Source organism: Falco naumanni, chromosome 3 (assembly GCF_017639655.2).
Source record: "Falco naumanni isolate bFalNau1 chromosome 3, bFalNau1.pat, whole genome shotgun sequence".
Lineage (NCBI taxonomy): Eukaryota > Metazoa > Chordata > Aves > Falconiformes > Falconidae > Falco > Falco naumanni.
In genome coordinates this window covers 63,370,112-63,387,258 of record NC_054056.1, presented here as the reverse complement: position 1 = coordinate 63,387,258, position 17,147 = coordinate 63,370,112, and the positions used below count along the sequence as shown (strand labels likewise).

Here is a 17,147-nt window from a genome sequence, read left to right as displayed (position 1 = left end):
CTCTTTTGGCAGAAGGCTTAAAATTGGTAATAACCACGCAAATTTATCCCCTGCCAAAGCAGCATAAGAATCTGGTCTCCAAGCTCAAGCACTATTAGCTGAGAATCTGCAAATTCATTGTTTCTTTGTGGCTTCTACCTACAGTTACAATTCTCATGGGAGTGCTTCTTTCTTCTACAGCATTTCCCAAACCACTAAATCCTTTAATGAAAGGTTTAATTAAATGCTATTTCATTTTGTAATGCCAACATACTTAATTTTCCCAGAACTGCTGCAGTCTACTATTTGTTGGCTATGCTACATCTTGCATTGTTAAGCAATTCAGATCAATATTTTAGATTCTTAACACTTCTGCTCAGCTTATAATCAAATGCTTCTAACCCAGCTGACCTACTGCCAGATAAAGCCAGAAATATCAGGAGGCTGCCGTAATGTAGCTGTCCTGTTACACGTTTTCAATGACATTCATGTGCCCTATTTCAATGTTCGCACGCACCATAAAGAGGAGCTGGCTAGTGGCAGACCAGTGGGAAGCAAAGCACAAGTGCTTCTTGGTCTCAGTGCTATTAAGCAGCAACTTGTAGAAGCAGCGTGCTGGGAAAAGGTTGTGTGAGAGTGAGAACTGACTTTCTGGGTCATCTGTTCTTTGCTCAAGCATTAATGTAGCCGTGTTCCTCTGGGAGTGCCTTACAATAAGCTTGCGGCTAAACTCTGCTAATATAATCCAGCGTGACCCCAGTGACTTCTTTTGACTTCCTTCTCATTCACACTGATGAAATAGAGAAAACATTCTCCTTTTGTCTGGATGAGAATTGAGTTGTTATGGTTTACTACTTTTACACCATTTAAAAGCCAGCCTTGATGGGTGTGACTATCTTGCCACATCGCAAGGAAGTTAACTGCAAAAGACATAGAATGACTAGCTATTTTGTAAAAAAAGGAATTAAACTTCTCTGATACCCTGTTACAAAAAAAAAAATCTAACTGTGAAACCTATGCATGAATTTTTAAAGAGCTGGTTATATAAAGAATTTAGTTTCAGCTCACATTGTCATCTCACTTTTATCTAATGCTTAAGAAAAGACACTGCCCTGAATACATAAACCCATCTGTGCAAGACCGCTGAATTATGTACAGAAGGCAGGGGATGAATAAATAACTTAGCAGATTTTAAAGATGGCATCTTTAAAAGAAAAAAAAAAAGGTGAATATTTTCCCATCATTGAAAGGCATTCAAGCTGTTGGGCTGTTGTGTAAAGCTTCAGTTACTTTACTGTACCTTGCCCTCCTGGATGGTGACAACATCGGGCAAACCTCCAAGTACCCGTGCACGATCTGGAAATAAATGAAAGTAATTTTCTTTAGTGTCTCAAAATCAACTGTGTCCTAGATCTTGTTTCCCCTCTAGTTTTTTACCTTATTTATGTACAAACTTGTCTCTGATATCTGCACTAGCACAGAACTATTCAGCATTCTTAGCACAACATTTGGACTTAAAAAACCATTGAATTCACAGCAAAAGATGTGTTGATAGCCAGTGTCAGTCACTTACAGAAGGGAATTAAAGTACATGTGCTGTGTCCTGCAGATTTTGCCATCAATTCAGTGTTACTTCTGAGTGCACAAAAAGAAGTCTGAATTTTTGAGATCCAGTGCTCTAAATTATTAGTGACATAAGCTAAAAACGTTGGTTTCCAAAAGGAGATGAATGACACCTAATGAAGTGGTGGAGATTAGGTTTTAATCTAAATACAAAGAGACTTCAGGCTCAGTGACAACACTAAAACTCCACCGCTTTGTAAGCATCTCTGTGTAAATGACGTTGATACCTGATCTAGTTTTAAGCTCAGTCCCATAGGAATCTTACATAAATACAAATAAACTGATCACATGCAGTCTTTGGTGCACTTATCCTGGAATATGGATTTTGTTCGTTATATGTCTTGGTGGAGCCTAGCAGAGGAAGGAAATGACTATACAGAATGTTGCCCTCTAATGTATTCTGTAAAAGATGTGCTCTGCAGCACAGAGATAACAACCCTACGAGACCAGGAATGGGACTGTGTTAAGTCATTTAACATGCCAGCCCCTTATGAATGGTCCAGGGTTAAAAACTAAATGCCCAGGGTAGGACTATTACTGACCCCTTTGCGCTGTCTCAGCTGGGACATGTAGGGGGTCACTGTACATATACAAGCTCCGCTCTATTTGGAGTATATGTCCAGGAGGAGTTAGCTCAGATCTCTCTACACATTTTTCTCCAATAACTTTTCAAATGCCAGTTCTGCCCTCATTTTTATGCAAGTCTGAAAGTCATCTGGAGTGGGAGATTTTTTTGATATGTTACATTTTTTCCATGTGTTTTTCTGTAAATAGGGAGAATACTGAGCTTAATAGTTCAAGTTCAATTCTAACGACTTATTCCTTGGGTGGTTAATACATACTTTTGTTTTAGTTGCTATGTTGGAATTAACACACAGGCAAAACTATGAGGGGGTTCAGGGATCTGTCTTTAATGCAAAAGCTGCTGTTGCTTTCTTACCCATTTCTGTATGTAATGCAGAGTCATTTGACATTTTAGATAGTTCAGAAGTAGCCAAATCATTTCCTCCATCTTTGAAAACAAAGTCACTTTTGTGCATAGAACATGCATGAGAGATCCCAGCAATAAAGCTAATTTTTAGAGAAGTCTAACTGGTAATGACAACAGGAGCTTAGATGGGAAAAATCAACATAATCCATAACTGCAATATGATTAGCTGCAATGTGCACCAATGTTAAATCACAAAAAGGTCACTCTCCTTGCTTTTTCTTGGTGTATGGACAAACTTGTTTTAGGATGAGCACAAGCACATACACATGTATACAAGCCCTTTCTTTCCCAACACACAACCTTCCTGGAGAGGAAGAAAACCTTCATAAACAGTTTGTTGCAACCATTGTCAAAGAAGGCACACTTACTTTTCTCTGCAATTGCAGCTTGCCTGGAATTGAAAGAAACAAAAAGAAAGTCCAATTTCAGTTAAGGCTTACTTAGAGTGATTGAAAAACTGCTTATCTTTTTAACTGCCTTTAATCCATTAAGGAAACTCTCTCTCATCATTTGGCAATACTGCTTTTTCTTTATTACTCAACTGTTATATAAGGGTTACACTAAAGAAGTCACATGCAAAACTCCTACAGGCTTCTGTAGGAATAAGGTTTGTTTCATAGCCTATGGTTAGCTCCAGCACAAAATAAGCCAACACTATTTTTATTTTATGACTGCCATTACTGTATTTAGATGGCATATTACTTACTTTAACCTCTGGAACTCGGCAAAGGCTTCATCAAATGCTTTGTAAAGAGAAAAGTTGATTTTAAAGGTAGGTTCAGAGATAAATCATCACAAGTTCAAATTTAAAATGCAGAAATAAATTTAAAATGTAGACATCATTAAAGAAATATTAATGGATGGATGGGTGTATATTGTATAAACCCTAAAACGCTGAATGGTTCAACTAATAAAGGCCATCTATGGCAGCTATTATATACACGTATGAACACATAAGCACACTTTTTTGCTTCTAAAAGTCAAGCTTTAAGACAAAGAGATAGCAGGGGAGCAATAGATTGAAATAATTTCACAAGAAGAGGAAGAAACCCACAACACACCACCTAAATGATAGCTTATGGCAGTGGTCTCCCAAACTTTTTTTCACTTTACTCCTCTATCTAAATTTTTTTTTGAGCACACACTACCACTATAGGTATATTTATTTATAAATTATGTAAGTGCAGTACAGAAGTTCTCTTATATTTTCTTCCCACATCCCAGCAGATCATCTTGCATGCATCCTGCTTTGGAGACCACTGGCTTATGGAATACAAGACATCTGGTTTTCCCAAGTGCTTTTCACACCTGCTCTGAAGTATCACACTGACGGCCATGAACAGACCAAACAGCAAACTATTGTCTCCTTTGTAAATTCAGACTAGGCTACCATCATGTGGGAGGTCAGCCTTTCCTGCTTTGAAAGGGAAGAAGAAATCTCTTTTCTCAGGAAGTGGAGATAGAGTACAGAAGGAGCAAGGGGGAGATGATTATAAGGTTGTGGCCCTTACACAGCTTGCAGACCCAAAGTGAAGCTTTAAGGGTGGAGATGGCTGGGGATGGAAACTCAACAGGTCGGAAGGAGTTAATCTGTTTCCTAGGATCCAAGAGGTCTCTCAGAGCAAAAGCTTCCAACAGTCAATCCAAGTAATTTCAGCTGTTCCCCTAACAGTCCTTCATCATGTTGATGAAAGGTCTTGTCAGCTCTGAAGAATAAGGACCCCTATTATATCCATCAAAGAATACAGTAGGAAAGAAACAGAACAAACTTGTCCCTCACTTCCTCCTCCAACTACTACTTGGAAGGAAGAGATAGAGAAAGCGTTCAGTGCTACAGCTTGTACTTAAAACTGCCAATCAATGCCAGCAACACAGGGGGGTTTATAAGATAGCTCAGAAACTGGGCTGATGTCTCAGTAGGCAAACTGTAAGCGCCTATTTGAAATAGGAAAAAGCTGTTCATAATTTCTGACTCAAGAGCACAGCTTGGAGAAAACAAGTTGCACTGTCTCCACAAACACTGCTGGGTACACACGCCGACCCTACAACCCCAGCAGTCACAGCTCTGTAGCGAGATCCTGCCGTTGACACCCCTGCCCTACCGCGCGCAGTACGATGCCCACACACACAGTGTTAGCAGAGGGAATGGCCTACCTTGTCCAGAAAGATCCACTGTCTTTTTGTGTCCTGTTTTACCGTCGAAGAGTTCCATTGTGTATCTGCCTTTGTCTTGCGGAGTTGGTTCATTGATCTGCAACCAGATCTGCTCCCCGGTGACACCAGTCTTCACTCGGTCTGTAAACCTAATCTGGGTATCACTGGAAAATACAAAACAATGTTACTCTTTCAGTTTACTGGAGTACAAATGGGATTTGCTCATGCTGAGTCACTGAGTACATCTGCAGTTACTACATGATTTCCAAGGAGCAATGGTACGTCACCGTGTGAAACTTTTGAGGTCAAATTCTTGCTAAAGCTGTAGGCCAGCTGGGCAGAACTGGTACGACAGTCTTTCCCTGTTGAAGGTCTAGCTCTCCTCAGAGCTTCCAGGAAGGTTATGCATCTTAGCCTATGACCTGAGCCATAGAAGAGTTATACAAATGTAAAAGCCTGATCTCTGAAGGGTAATCCATGCATCCTTAAATGTTCATCTTCTCTTTTTAGCATAGGTTTGTTTCTGCTTGGGCAAAAAAACCTATACGGCGCTGTACCTACCAAAACCCCACACTTTTGTCACAAGTGGTGTTTGCCCAGTTGGGCTGTTTTCTGATGCTCTGCTGTGCTTTGGTGTTTACAGTTAAACATATTTTGACATAAATGTATCCTCTTCCACAAAATTATCAATTTCTCAGCTTCCTAGATAAGCAGTTAAGTGCCCTGGATGAGGCAAAAGGTATTAGTCAAATAAGCTACTGAATTTATTTTAATCTTTGAACTGATAATTTCGAATATACTGAAGGGAAAAGAACACTTTTTTCTAGTTTAATTTGATATGCTTCAAGACAAAACTAGTTTCTAAAAATTAGTAAGAGAGAAGGGGCAAAAACTCAGAATACTTCATACTCACTTGCAGTTTTGAAATACTTAGGACCTCTGGTGATACCAGGTCAAAATGGGTGCCAAGAAACAGGAAAGCCTCAAATAGCTTTCATTTCTCTGACAAGGTTGCTGGTTAGCATCAGTGTCAATAATTACAGCCAGACTGCTACAGCACATCCTGGGTATTCTCTCAAGAAAACTCATGTAAATGAGTTTTCTTGAGATGTAAGTAATTCAGATTCCACCCTAAAGTCTAACTACTACCATGTCCACAGGAAGTGAAACAGCAAGAATAGCAATAATAGATCTGAAGCTGTTTACTTTTCTGGGTTTTCCAGTGCGTGCTGTTTATGCTGGCTGAGAATTCAAAGCTGTCTTATGGATTTGGATATGCAGCTCCCATTAATTTTGTGGGGAGCTGGGCATTCAAATTCTTTTTAAAAATCACAGTTCTTCTGTCCGTCTTGGTTAGGTTCTTAGCACTCACAGGAGGAGCAGTCTGGATTTTACTGCCCCAGGCACATGCTTGAACTTCCTTTGCCTCCTAACATGAACCCATGCATTAAAAGGACATTCCCACTTGTCCCAGTTCCCATGAATTGTGGCTTCTAGACAAGCAGACCTCCAGGCTAGGTATCTCTGAACCCACAGTGCTGGCCTCTTTTAAAGCTTGTCAGTCTCTCAGGTTGTATTTGCATCACTTCTTAAAACTGATTCAGGGAAAGCTGCAGCTCCCATTTAGGAGGTGGGAAGCACCTGAAGCAACACAGCCCTGACAGCATCTCATGGCATGGGACTATCTGTCTCATGAGGGAAACAACAGGAGGGCCCTGCACCACCAACACCTGATTCGTACTGGTTTCATGTGGACGTAATTCACTGAAACTAACTCATATGAGATAAGGACTCATAAGAGGTGAGAAGAAACCAGGGCCTCGCCCCTCTCATATATCCAGGTTCTTTCTGAATCTATAAAACCAAAATTGCACTGGCATTTGCAAAGCTCTTGCATACTTACTTGTGCACCCAGCCTACTCTCAAATCTTCCACATAATGAGTAACATAGGAGTACAGTCTGATACCCTCAGCTGTGCTCTGGATTTTCAGGTCTGTGGCAGATAAAGCTGAAAGAAGAGCACATGGTTTTATCCAGCCGTGCAGCCATTCATTGAGTGTCACAATGAGTCATTCATTCGAAGAGAGAATGAAGTTCTTACCAATCCTTCTGCATACTTCATTCATCAGATCTGCAAAAGCTGTGGAAATAAAATCCGGAGACTAAGACTCTGTGTCTGCAGCTCAAGCAAAGTCAATAACAGGACAAGGACTGGCTCTGAAATATTCTCACCAGTAGGGTTGAAAAAGAAATCGGACCGACCTTATAAAGCATATTAGAAACGTAAGCAATGCAGCAATATAGCCTGTTAATCCACAATTTCCAGGCTTTATTTAACTGCAGCCTTGATGAATACTGCTGCAGCTGAACAAAACTTTTTGGTTTGTTTTTGGGTTTTTTTGTAAATGACACTATTCAGTTGGAATGCTAAGCCATCTATATACATTCTAATGGATAGAGTTATTTGCCTCTTGCTTGGAAACGTAAGTGAAACTTTAAATATATAGTAATCACATTGAGTGGGAAGGCCCCTAAACAAATGAATGGCAAAACATAATAAAAATGTGTATTCTTTTAAAATTAAGTAATTCTATAATTTCTTTCTATACTTGTAAACTTACACTACTGATGGTCCCCTGAGGAAACCCATTATAATTTCACTTAGCATTAGTCATCATGTTCTTCCAAAATTAGACAGAATCCAGATGCAATAAGCTGCATTCAAACACTATTTGAACTGAAAAATCTCATTTTTTCTAATGAGATGACCTTGTATACAGGAGGAACAAAGCCACAGGAAGGGGACACATTGCTTGTACCCCGGACCCGCTTGCAGGCGAGCACCCAGGCTGCCAGCTGGTGTGGCTGACAGCATGCAGAAAGTGGCTCTGACCTGTGTCCTTAAGCTGTAGCTCAGTGGAGTCCTTTCCTCTGTCATCCTTCAGTATGACTTCATAAGTGCCAGCATCTTTCTTAGAAAACTGCAATATTGTAACAGCAAGACCAGTTTTCAGAACAGTTACTGTAGAAAAGTCTAGATTTTACTCCCGAACACAGCTGATGTCCTGTCCCCAGGGAGGTACCCCAGGCTGGGGCTTCCCCCGGTGCCCCCCAGCTGCCCTGCTGCTGGCCAGGGTGGTGGGATGGGCTTGGGCTGGGGGGTCCTGGCCTGCAGCTGTGGGGGAGCCTCCAGCCCCGGGGGGTCCTGACACTTCTTCCCTTCCTCAGCCAAAGAACCAAGAGCAAAGAAATGAAGTGGTGAATGCAGGTCACCCTCTTGAGCCTGCAGCAAGGCTGGGTAGGGATCAGACCTCTGGTGACTCCAAGGGTGGTCCTCGGAAAGCCTGAGTGACAAGCGCTTTCCAAATGCTATTTGAAACATAAATGTGGTTTCATTCTGTTGTTAAACTGACATAGAAAGGAAGTGACAAGCTTATTATCTCTTCTGTCATCATTTCCTGACAATCTGAACAAGCAGTTATAGACAGACATTTGCTCCAGCTAGAACGCAGACGCCTCATTTTTCCATTTTGAAAACCCACTTCCTTTTTTGATTGTTCTGCTGAAATATTAGATTAGATCATATCGTTCATCTGAATTCGTAACACTGACTTCAGCTGAGGGCTAACAAGGACAGTCACTCACCTCTGATATCAGCAGAGTACACACGCCGTCTTTAAAGTCATGTTCTTCATCTACCATTATCTCCCTGTCATCTTTGTACCATACAATGTGTGTTTCCTTCTTAATATTAGCCACCTAAGATGGATGAAAACCACATTGTAATTGTTCTCTTCATTTGAGCAGGGGAACTTAGTACATGGGCCAGCTTGTTCAATCTCTCATAAAAGGACAGCGAGCTTTACAACTTGATCAGAGTGAGTTATTGCAGGCCTCCATTTTAAAATGAGGGATGCAAGAGGGAAAACAGCAGGGATGGAAAGAAAGAGAAAAGGACTGCCAGCAGCTTCAAGGAGCCCAGGGAACCAGTGAATCCTGCCCAGGGGATTTCTACCATATAACTGGCCAAAAATGAGAAAGTCCCAGGATTTACAAAGACTTGTCATTCCTATTCAGGTGCCTTTTCCTGAATGGGTGGCTGACAGACCCGGAGAAAAAAGTTCAAGCTATCTTCCAAGGTATTTTGCTACACACAATGAGCAGTTGCCCCAGCGTGATTAGCCTTCAGAGGCTCTGTCGGTATCCAATATGCAACTGGGAGTACAAAAGCGAAGGGCGTATCTATAGTCCCTTCCTACCCTCATCATCTAAGTAGTGGTAGGTCAAAGTGCTTTGAACATTGTAATCAATGTTTTCCTTGCCCCTTACCTTACATTTCAACATCACGTTACAGTCATCAGTAACTTCCCATCCCAGTTTATCCACAAAATGAGGACCTGTATAAAAATACAGATGTATTATAACAAATATATATTTTTAAAGGTCACATCAATGCTATTCATGATACAAAACCAAAGACAAATGTGTTTTTCTTGACAAGAATACTGTTATGTTTTAATGTGGTTTTATTTTCCTATTTCTCCTTCAGAAGATAAGCAACCATATAACAACAAAAAACATCTATTTAAAATTAACATATAGAAATATAAACAAACTCTTAACAGACTAACACATGTGTGATTCTTATAAGTAACCATATTATCACCTTGTTTCCTGTGCCATTCTTTTCTCTGGAAATCTGCTTCATCCTGCAGCTTCTTGAATACTAGGAATTAAAACCAGCAAAAAAAAAATCCAAGGTTAGACATGGTGTGCCATTTGTACGGTGCTGAATGTCACTGTAACAGTCAGGTGCAGCTCTGTCCCTTAGAGGTCAATGAGAATCCTGCCATAGGACCAGGTTTTCACTGAACATTTCAAAGTGTCAGAAGCTGATTATGGCTAACTCAATTTTCCTAGCTGCTTGCAGTCATCAGAAGTTTGATGTGTCATGTCTGATGAAGCATAACCCCCAATCATACAGCTACTTTCTGCTCTCAATAGGAAGGCAAATGAGTGGCACCAGAGTCAACAAGCTGCATGAGCTCTAGGAGGTGCAACTACTTGCTCCTGGCTGAATGGGCTTTTTAGAAATTTTCGTTCCACACATAGAAAACCAAACCATGGCAGGCTGCGATATTTTACATTTCTGTAACAATTCCCCTCCCTCCCAGGACTTTAAAAATTTCAGTTCACACACATGCCCTGTACTATACGAGGCAGGCAAGCAATATGGCATGAAAAAACACTGGAACATCTATTAGTGTTGAAAACAGTGGAAAGTGAAGATGACAGCTGAGGTAACCTCAGGATAATTTTTCCAGCCTACTGCATAATATAGATCACTTTACCATCACCAATTAGGACAAGGCTGGATTGATTGGTTGCTTTTCCATCCTGCAGCTGGAAAGTGTAAGTCCCTTCATCCTTGTCCTCGAGTTTATCCATAATCATTTCAACAAGGCCAGTCTTCTGGTCCACCTTCATTTTATATTTCTTCAAGAATGGAAAGTAAAGCAATGATTAATGGATATCAGAGTCAGAAAATATTTGTCAGATGTTATATAGTATCTTCACGTGAAATTCTGCTTTCTTTAATTCCCACTTATTCAGATTCCTGCTATCTCTAGCTCCAGCTTTAAATGTATAACCAAATAAATAAGAAATCTGTTAAAGGTGAAGCCTATTTAGTGGTACTATACAAGCACGTGACATGCCTGTTGTATGTATGTACCATGTTCTTTTTCATTAGAAAGGTTTAGATTTGCACCTCTTCAGAAAAACACTTTATTTGAAGATGGTTATACTTTTACAAGCTTTTGTGTAGAGTGCTCCATCTCTGCCTTCTACCTGACATCAGTGTTACAACAAAAGCATGCCATGTCATGTCTGTGGGAGTAACATGCTCTGCTGTAATAAATTCCTCCAAACAGCAAAGAGAGGTGAGAACCAAGCACACAGGTTTGCTAGGGCCATAGATGAAGGAGACAGGATGAATCTGGGCTACTGCAGTGACTCCTTCAAGATCACAGTAGCTGCTTACCTGGGACTACTTTGTTGCAGGAACTCGTATGATCGCCACTAGTTAACGGAACGTGATACTCACAAGGATGGCAGGAAGTCATTTAACTCCACTTTATAAACTGCGCCCAGTAGAATTCATCTGGAGCTCAGAACTATGGACAAAATCTTTCTAATGATGCTTTCAATTACATATGTTATTTCTCATGAAAATGATTAATGTGGAACGCTATTTGGAAGTATATTTGAGACAGAGACATTAATATTCATTGATACTCATAAAAATGCAAACACATGTGAGCAATGAAAAGGCTTACCTCTCCATTGAAAATCTCCTTATCATTAAAAACAAAGTTGGCCTTTGCATTGCCAGACAGTTTTTCAGCTTGCAACCAGAATCTCACTTCTCCTTTTTCCAAAATTTCCACTGCCAACTCAGAGGCAAGTGGGACAGCTACAAAGAAGAAAGAAAAGAATAAGGCATATACTTTGCCTGTGCCCCAACAACTATTTTCTTCTATGCTCAGAACACCACTTCTTCCTTTCATACTCAGGTACTGCATGCAAGGTAACTAACTTATGACAGCTCTTCATATAGACAGAATGCCCCTCCACCCACATATACATGGGATGAGAGTCAAGATTTAATCTTTTGATCCTTCAATCACTAGGTCTGTACAGACTGGAAGTGTTCAGGATTTGAGTTATGCTCCATTCTGATACCAGGCTATTTCAAAGGTAAACTGCAACTATCTCTGCAGCATGATGTGAGTCTGTATGGCACAGACCCATGTTTAATGAGTTGCCTAACGATATTGTTCTAAGACGGTGAACTGGTTCAATGGAAAAAACCACAAAAATAAACCCCAAGCATGAAGCCAGATTAGAAAGTCAGCTGCTGAGCTGCAGGTTGGGATATTTTTGTAAGCACTCTGATCCTTTGCTGAGCAGTACCTCTACCTCCAGAATTTACCATGTATCATAACATACCCTCGATCTCCCCAATACATTTTCTTTACCTATAAATAATGGAAACCCCTACATATGGACCAATTATTTGTCTTAGCAGGAAAAAAATAGTGTAAAGGGTACTATACCATAGATAATATTAGTATCTTTTGAATTTTTTTCCATTTTTCCTTGTTCTTGTTAGTAAAAGCCTTCAGCTTGCATCCACTTTAATTTTTCATTGAAGATGTCTTAATCAGCAACATGAAACATGATCATTTAGACTCTGATATTGCTCATTTTATTGGCTTCCATCATTTTTAGCTGTCTTAGTGAATGCTCAGGTTCTTCACAGAAATCATACTCTGGGAAGTACGTATGCTGTATGTGAACTCTCCCCCAGTCTCCACTTTCACAGCAGTGTAAAGTCTGCATTGCTAGGGTGTAACATGGAACAGCTGAGGACAGTGTACAAACACATTGCAAAATGCTTGATGATATAGCCTGGTGACAGTGTAAAGACACACCTCCCAGACAAATCCCAGGGCAGGGCTGGTTCTTTTAGCTCCGTGTATGCAACGGCCCGGCTACAGCAAGAGAGGACTGGGACTGAAGCAGTGTCTAATTACTCTCATCTTTCCATTGGCACCATACTAAACAACTGGGGTGCCTTCTGGAGCAAAGCTGCCATCCCATCCCACTGCCAAACAAAGTCTGAGAGTAAGGACCCCCCACGTCCTTCTTTCCCACGCTCACCCCTTTGCTGCATCTACGCCCTCCCACACCTGCGGGTTGCTGAGCAGCACAGGACCTATCTCTGGTGAAAATAAGGCTTCTGGGAGGTGAGGGGAAAAAAGAGAATTATGGAAATGGTTGAGTCACCGTCCCTGAAGGTATTTAAAAGACACGCAGATGCGGTGCTTAAGGATATGGTTAATGGTGGACTTGGCAGTGCTAGGTTAACAGTTGGACTTGATGATCTTAAAGGTCTTTTCCAACCTAGATGATTTTATGATTCAATGAAAAAGACACAGGCTTAACCAGAAAGAGGAAAGCCTGGAGCCTGAAGGGACGGCATTACCACAAGGGAGCAAGGCAAAGAACGACCCCATAGGAGTGTGCCTCAGCAGTGCAAGTGGTGCATGTGATGCTTTCTCACCCAGCACATCACTTTGCTCATAAGAAACAGAAGGAATCTCAGGTCTTGCATAATTTCTCCAAACAAAGCGACTGAAATACTATGGGAGACAGTGGAAGTAAGAGGGAGAAGGTGTGAATAGATATCAGGCTGCACTGCTTTTGTCTCATTGTCAGCTCTATGGCAATTTTAAACACCCACTTGGTTTGCATGTAATTAACTATGAATATCTTATTCTAACAGCGAAAAGAGGAAAGTGTCTCAAAAGCTGTTAAATAAAAGGCTGAAAGGATGCAAGAGAATTCTTTTCTGGGAAAAGGCTGTTCACTTCTCCACCCAAATGAACTGGACAAACCTGCATTACAGTCCTCCATGAGCAAAAGTCTTATTTTAAGCTATTTCCATAAGCACTGACTGACAGCCACTTTAGGCATTTTCCAGCCATCATGCTTGCCAGGTTTTACATCCGATTTGTATAGCATCACAAGTTACTCTGAGGACTTCAGAGGGAGTCCTCAGGCAGCTGCTCAATTGAAGAGCTAGAACAATTTATTTTTACCTAGCACCAGTACACTATCATGTCCATACTTAGTTGCATTCTGTAAGGCTGCAGATATTTCTAAGCAGAAGTTACAATTAAGTGCAGTTCAGAAATACAAACAAAGCAACACACAGGAGCTCATGTTGAATCAGAAATGCCTAGCAACTAATTTTTTTAAAGAAGCTGGGTAATCCTCAAACATATTATCTGGAGATATGACTAAGGTTTCACGTTGATCCATAGAAGCTCATTATTTTTCTAGCCTCATAGGCATAGCCAGGTATATCTCAACCTCTGTTTGTAGTATTTATTTTTTTTTTTAGTGTCCACAGGGCCTGGAATGGCCAAAGCAAGTAAGATAGTTTCCTCCTTAAAGATATATTCTGCATGATCTCCCTTATTGCCTGTGCTACCTGGAAGCTCATACACAACTAGAAGTGTCCTGTTACCTAGTACAATGCAAAAAAAAAAAAAAAAAAAAAAAAAAATGACATGATCTATGTCCTGAGGAGCTTATTTTGTGACATTGGTTATGAACACAGAGCATGGAAGAGCACTCAGAAGAGAAGGGTCAGGGCACGTCAGGACATGCAACAACAGGAAGGTTTTGTGATGACTGTCTTTAAATGTGAATATATAATTAGGAGGAAAGAACTAGGAGGAGCAGGAGTAAACAAGGGGATGCTTGGGCTGTCATTAAGCTGTCAAAAGGTGATATAATATGATGAGAAGAGTAGAGCTGATATGGAAAAGACAAGAAGGAAATGAGAGAGATGATGTGGGCAAAAAGGCCACTTCTGCATCCAAGTATTGACTGGGCTGAGAGGCGCAATGTGGGCTGAGCTGGCAGAGGTGCCATCAGTGCATATGCAAAGCTGAAGATGTTAAAACATAAGCAAGAGTTTTCATGCCTAGAATGAAAAAGAAGAGAATGCCGTGGCAGAGCATGAGACCAGGTTCACATCTTGTCTCATTGTGTATAACAGGACTCATCACACAATCCAATTTTTTTTTTCCAAATTATTCAAATTACATTCCAGTGAAAATAACCAAGTTGTGCTACTATCAGGATATCACAAAGGTATGGAAAGTCTGTGGGGTTGACAAATATACCACCCTAAACAGCAGGAAGGTTGTTCATATTGTCAAGTGTTACAGGAAAGAGGGGAGAAATTCATTTTGTCAGGATAATTCTGCATATATATATATATATATATATATAATTACATCAGAATTTACTACAGCTTTGTTAACCTTAAATTTAACTTATATTAAATTCAGTTGGAGCAAACTTAGAGAATTTTTCAAATTCTGGTTTTCAAATCAGGTTAGGTGTGCTGAGTTCCACAGAAGAAACAAAGCCAATGGGATACTTATTCTCCAGCTGTTATACAGACTTACTATATGCCTAGACCAGTAGCCTGCAACAAATCAGGAAGAACATCAGTAATACCCAAATGTACTGAAGGAAAGAGAAAAAAATAAAGGAATCTTAGATTTTTAATGCAAAACCACTTTCACTTGAAAATATTATAGTGACTTCCCCAGCTGATGGTGGCAGGAGCTTTGTGATACCCCACTGCATGCAGAACATTTCCCTACAGACATATTTGATTCACTTACTTGGGAATTTGCGTTCATGGCTCAGAGCAAGCAGGCGTTTCATTTCTGCAAAAGACATAAAAGAAATAATACAAGGTGTGTATGCCTTATGGGTCTGAGATACACAGCAGGAGGGAAAAACAGATGTGAAAGCAAAACAGACATGCTTAATAGACATTGTGTTTACCTTCCTCATCAATTGTGTGGCTTGATGAGACTCCATCAGTGTCTGTAACAACACAAGAGTAAATGCCCAAATCATCTTCTCCAAGATCCTTAAAGATAGCTTTTGACCTTTAGGAAGAAAAAAAAAAGCATTTTGATAGAAAGATGAGATCAGTCTGAACCAACCCCTTCCCTTATGTCTATAACACCAGATAAGAATAGTCTTGTATTAGCTTTTGCTCTGACTGAAGAGGCAAATGCAGGGCTCTGGCCAGTATAAACCAGGGTAGGTCCTATCACGTGTGGCGCAAGTGGAGATGGCACAACTCTCAGATAGCACCAAAAGTGCTGGAGATAGCTAGTTTAACCTAGCTCAAGAATGCTTAAAAACACGCTGTCAAGTCTTGGGTGAGCGTGGAAGGAGATTTAAGTACAGGCTGATTCAATTTTCATATGCAATACCATGAGTGTGGTGAGGCACCGTTTCTTTCTGTATGGTTTCTAGAGCTAGAAGAGCACAGAGGCACTTCATAGGCTGAACCTGTGCCTTTGCCACTTCTTCCTCTCTGTTAAAAGCCTGAAGAAACAGAGTAGGCTTGTAGAGCATTAAGAAGTTACCAAATCAGGCTGTGGTGATGCTGTCAGAAGAGAGTCTTGCTTATTACAGCACCTCCAAAAATTGTGAGAGTATTACATGGCAAAAGCATTTTGCAAGCAGCCAAGTAATTTTATCCTTTGGAGACTTAAAATAATAACAATAGGAATAGTAGTAATAATAATAATTTGCCTTGATTAACAGGTTATAGGCTGACAGAACACAGATTTTCCCTCCTATGCCTCAACATAACTAAACTGCCTAAACAGGAGATCTGACTCATTCTGTGCAAGTTACAACTTCCTAATGGTCTGCATGTGGACTTGCTAGAGAACAGTATACTCATGAAGTAGCCTTACAGTAATGGAGGCAGAGGTACCTCTTACTGAGGTCATACATCCAAAAGGATGGATTTCTGTGACCAGTCTAGATCTCTCAAACATGAAACTATTGCTGCCCCTGAGGGTTCTTACTTTCCACCTTTGGTATCGATATTCAGTCGGGAGTCATCCGCAATTGGTTCATAATTCTTGGACCAAACAAACTCAGAGTTTGGAGACATCTGGTCACATTCAAAGTTCAAGGAAATTACTCCATTGTCATCTACATCAACGACCACTTCCTTGGTTCCTGAAAGAGCAGAACAAGGCAATTCCATTTTCTCAGAGAAGCCAGGAAACAAATGCATATAGATATCATTCATAGGGTGGATTAAAACAGATCCTTGCCATTTTCTCAGCTGGCACATCAACTGCTGCAAACATTGGCATCCTCAATCTTTTGATTCACAAGAACTGTTCTTATTCTAATCCAAAGATTAAAGAACATCATAAATCAACTGGTTTATTTGAGCAAGTCTAAGCCTACGTGAGAGTTATATTTGTTCCGGAAAAATCTGAAGGGAAAAAAATAAAGCAAGCTTTTAAATCCACTAAATGTTTGAAATATTAAATAGCAGTATTTTCCATGGTAAGGGGTAGACAGAACTTTTGTTATACGTCATGATTTTATTATTCTCTAGTAAGATAAGAACTTCTACAGGGAATACCGTGTGCAAATGTGGGTGTTTGAAGAGGTGCAGGAGGCAGAAGAGGAAACAATGGAGTTACCCTAGCAGTGCACACTTGTGCAACTGAGGCACATTTTCAGTGACTCTGGCTTCACTCCGGGAGGTTGGTTTAATTGCTGTGCTTGGCACCTGGCCCTGCTACCGTCTGCAGCATTAATCCTGGGCCCACAAAGGGAGCGAATATTTGCAATTAGCTGCTTAAGTCGCCCACCCTGTTTTGCCAGTACCTACAGTCCTTGAGCTGGATAAGGTGACCCAGTTTGTCCCCTAAAAGGCCCTGGGGCTGAATCTCAGATCAGAAACCCAAAGGCACCTCTATA

The 17,147-nt window shown here is 40.6% G+C and overlaps 1 protein-coding gene across 6 annotated transcripts in view; it reads right to left on the bottom strand.

Moving 5' to 3' along the window:
* The window catches only part of MYOM1 (myomesin 1), a 79,043-nt gene that overhangs the window by 8,750 nt on the left and 53,146 nt on the right, over positions 1 to 17,147 (bottom strand). For all 6 annotated transcript variants that reach the window (XM_040587018.1, XM_040587012.1, XM_040587014.1 and 3 more), the window contains 15 exons: positions 16,232 to 16,388; positions 15,186 to 15,292; positions 15,020 to 15,064; positions 11,087 to 11,223; positions 10,100 to 10,244; positions 9,415 to 9,474; positions 9,078 to 9,145; positions 8,394 to 8,507; positions 7,642 to 7,729; positions 6,850 to 6,888; positions 6,651 to 6,756; positions 4,748 to 4,911; positions 3,300 to 3,336; positions 2,962 to 2,984; positions 1,280 to 1,335 (listed from right to left, as the gene is read on the bottom strand). In XM_040587018.1, the coding sequence (XP_040442952.1) occupies positions 1,280 to 1,335; positions 2,962 to 2,984; positions 3,300 to 3,336; positions 4,748 to 4,911; positions 6,651 to 6,756; positions 6,850 to 6,888; positions 7,642 to 7,729; positions 8,394 to 8,507; positions 9,078 to 9,145; positions 9,415 to 9,474; positions 10,100 to 10,244; positions 11,087 to 11,223; positions 15,020 to 15,064; positions 15,186 to 15,292; positions 16,232 to 16,388 (1,346 nt within the window). The remainder of the gene's footprint in view (positions 1 to 1,279; positions 1,336 to 2,961; positions 2,985 to 3,299; positions 3,337 to 4,747; positions 4,912 to 6,650; positions 6,757 to 6,849; positions 6,889 to 7,641; positions 7,730 to 8,393; positions 8,508 to 9,077; positions 9,146 to 9,414; positions 9,475 to 10,099; positions 10,245 to 11,086; positions 11,224 to 15,019; positions 15,065 to 15,185; positions 15,293 to 16,231; positions 16,389 to 17,147) is intronic.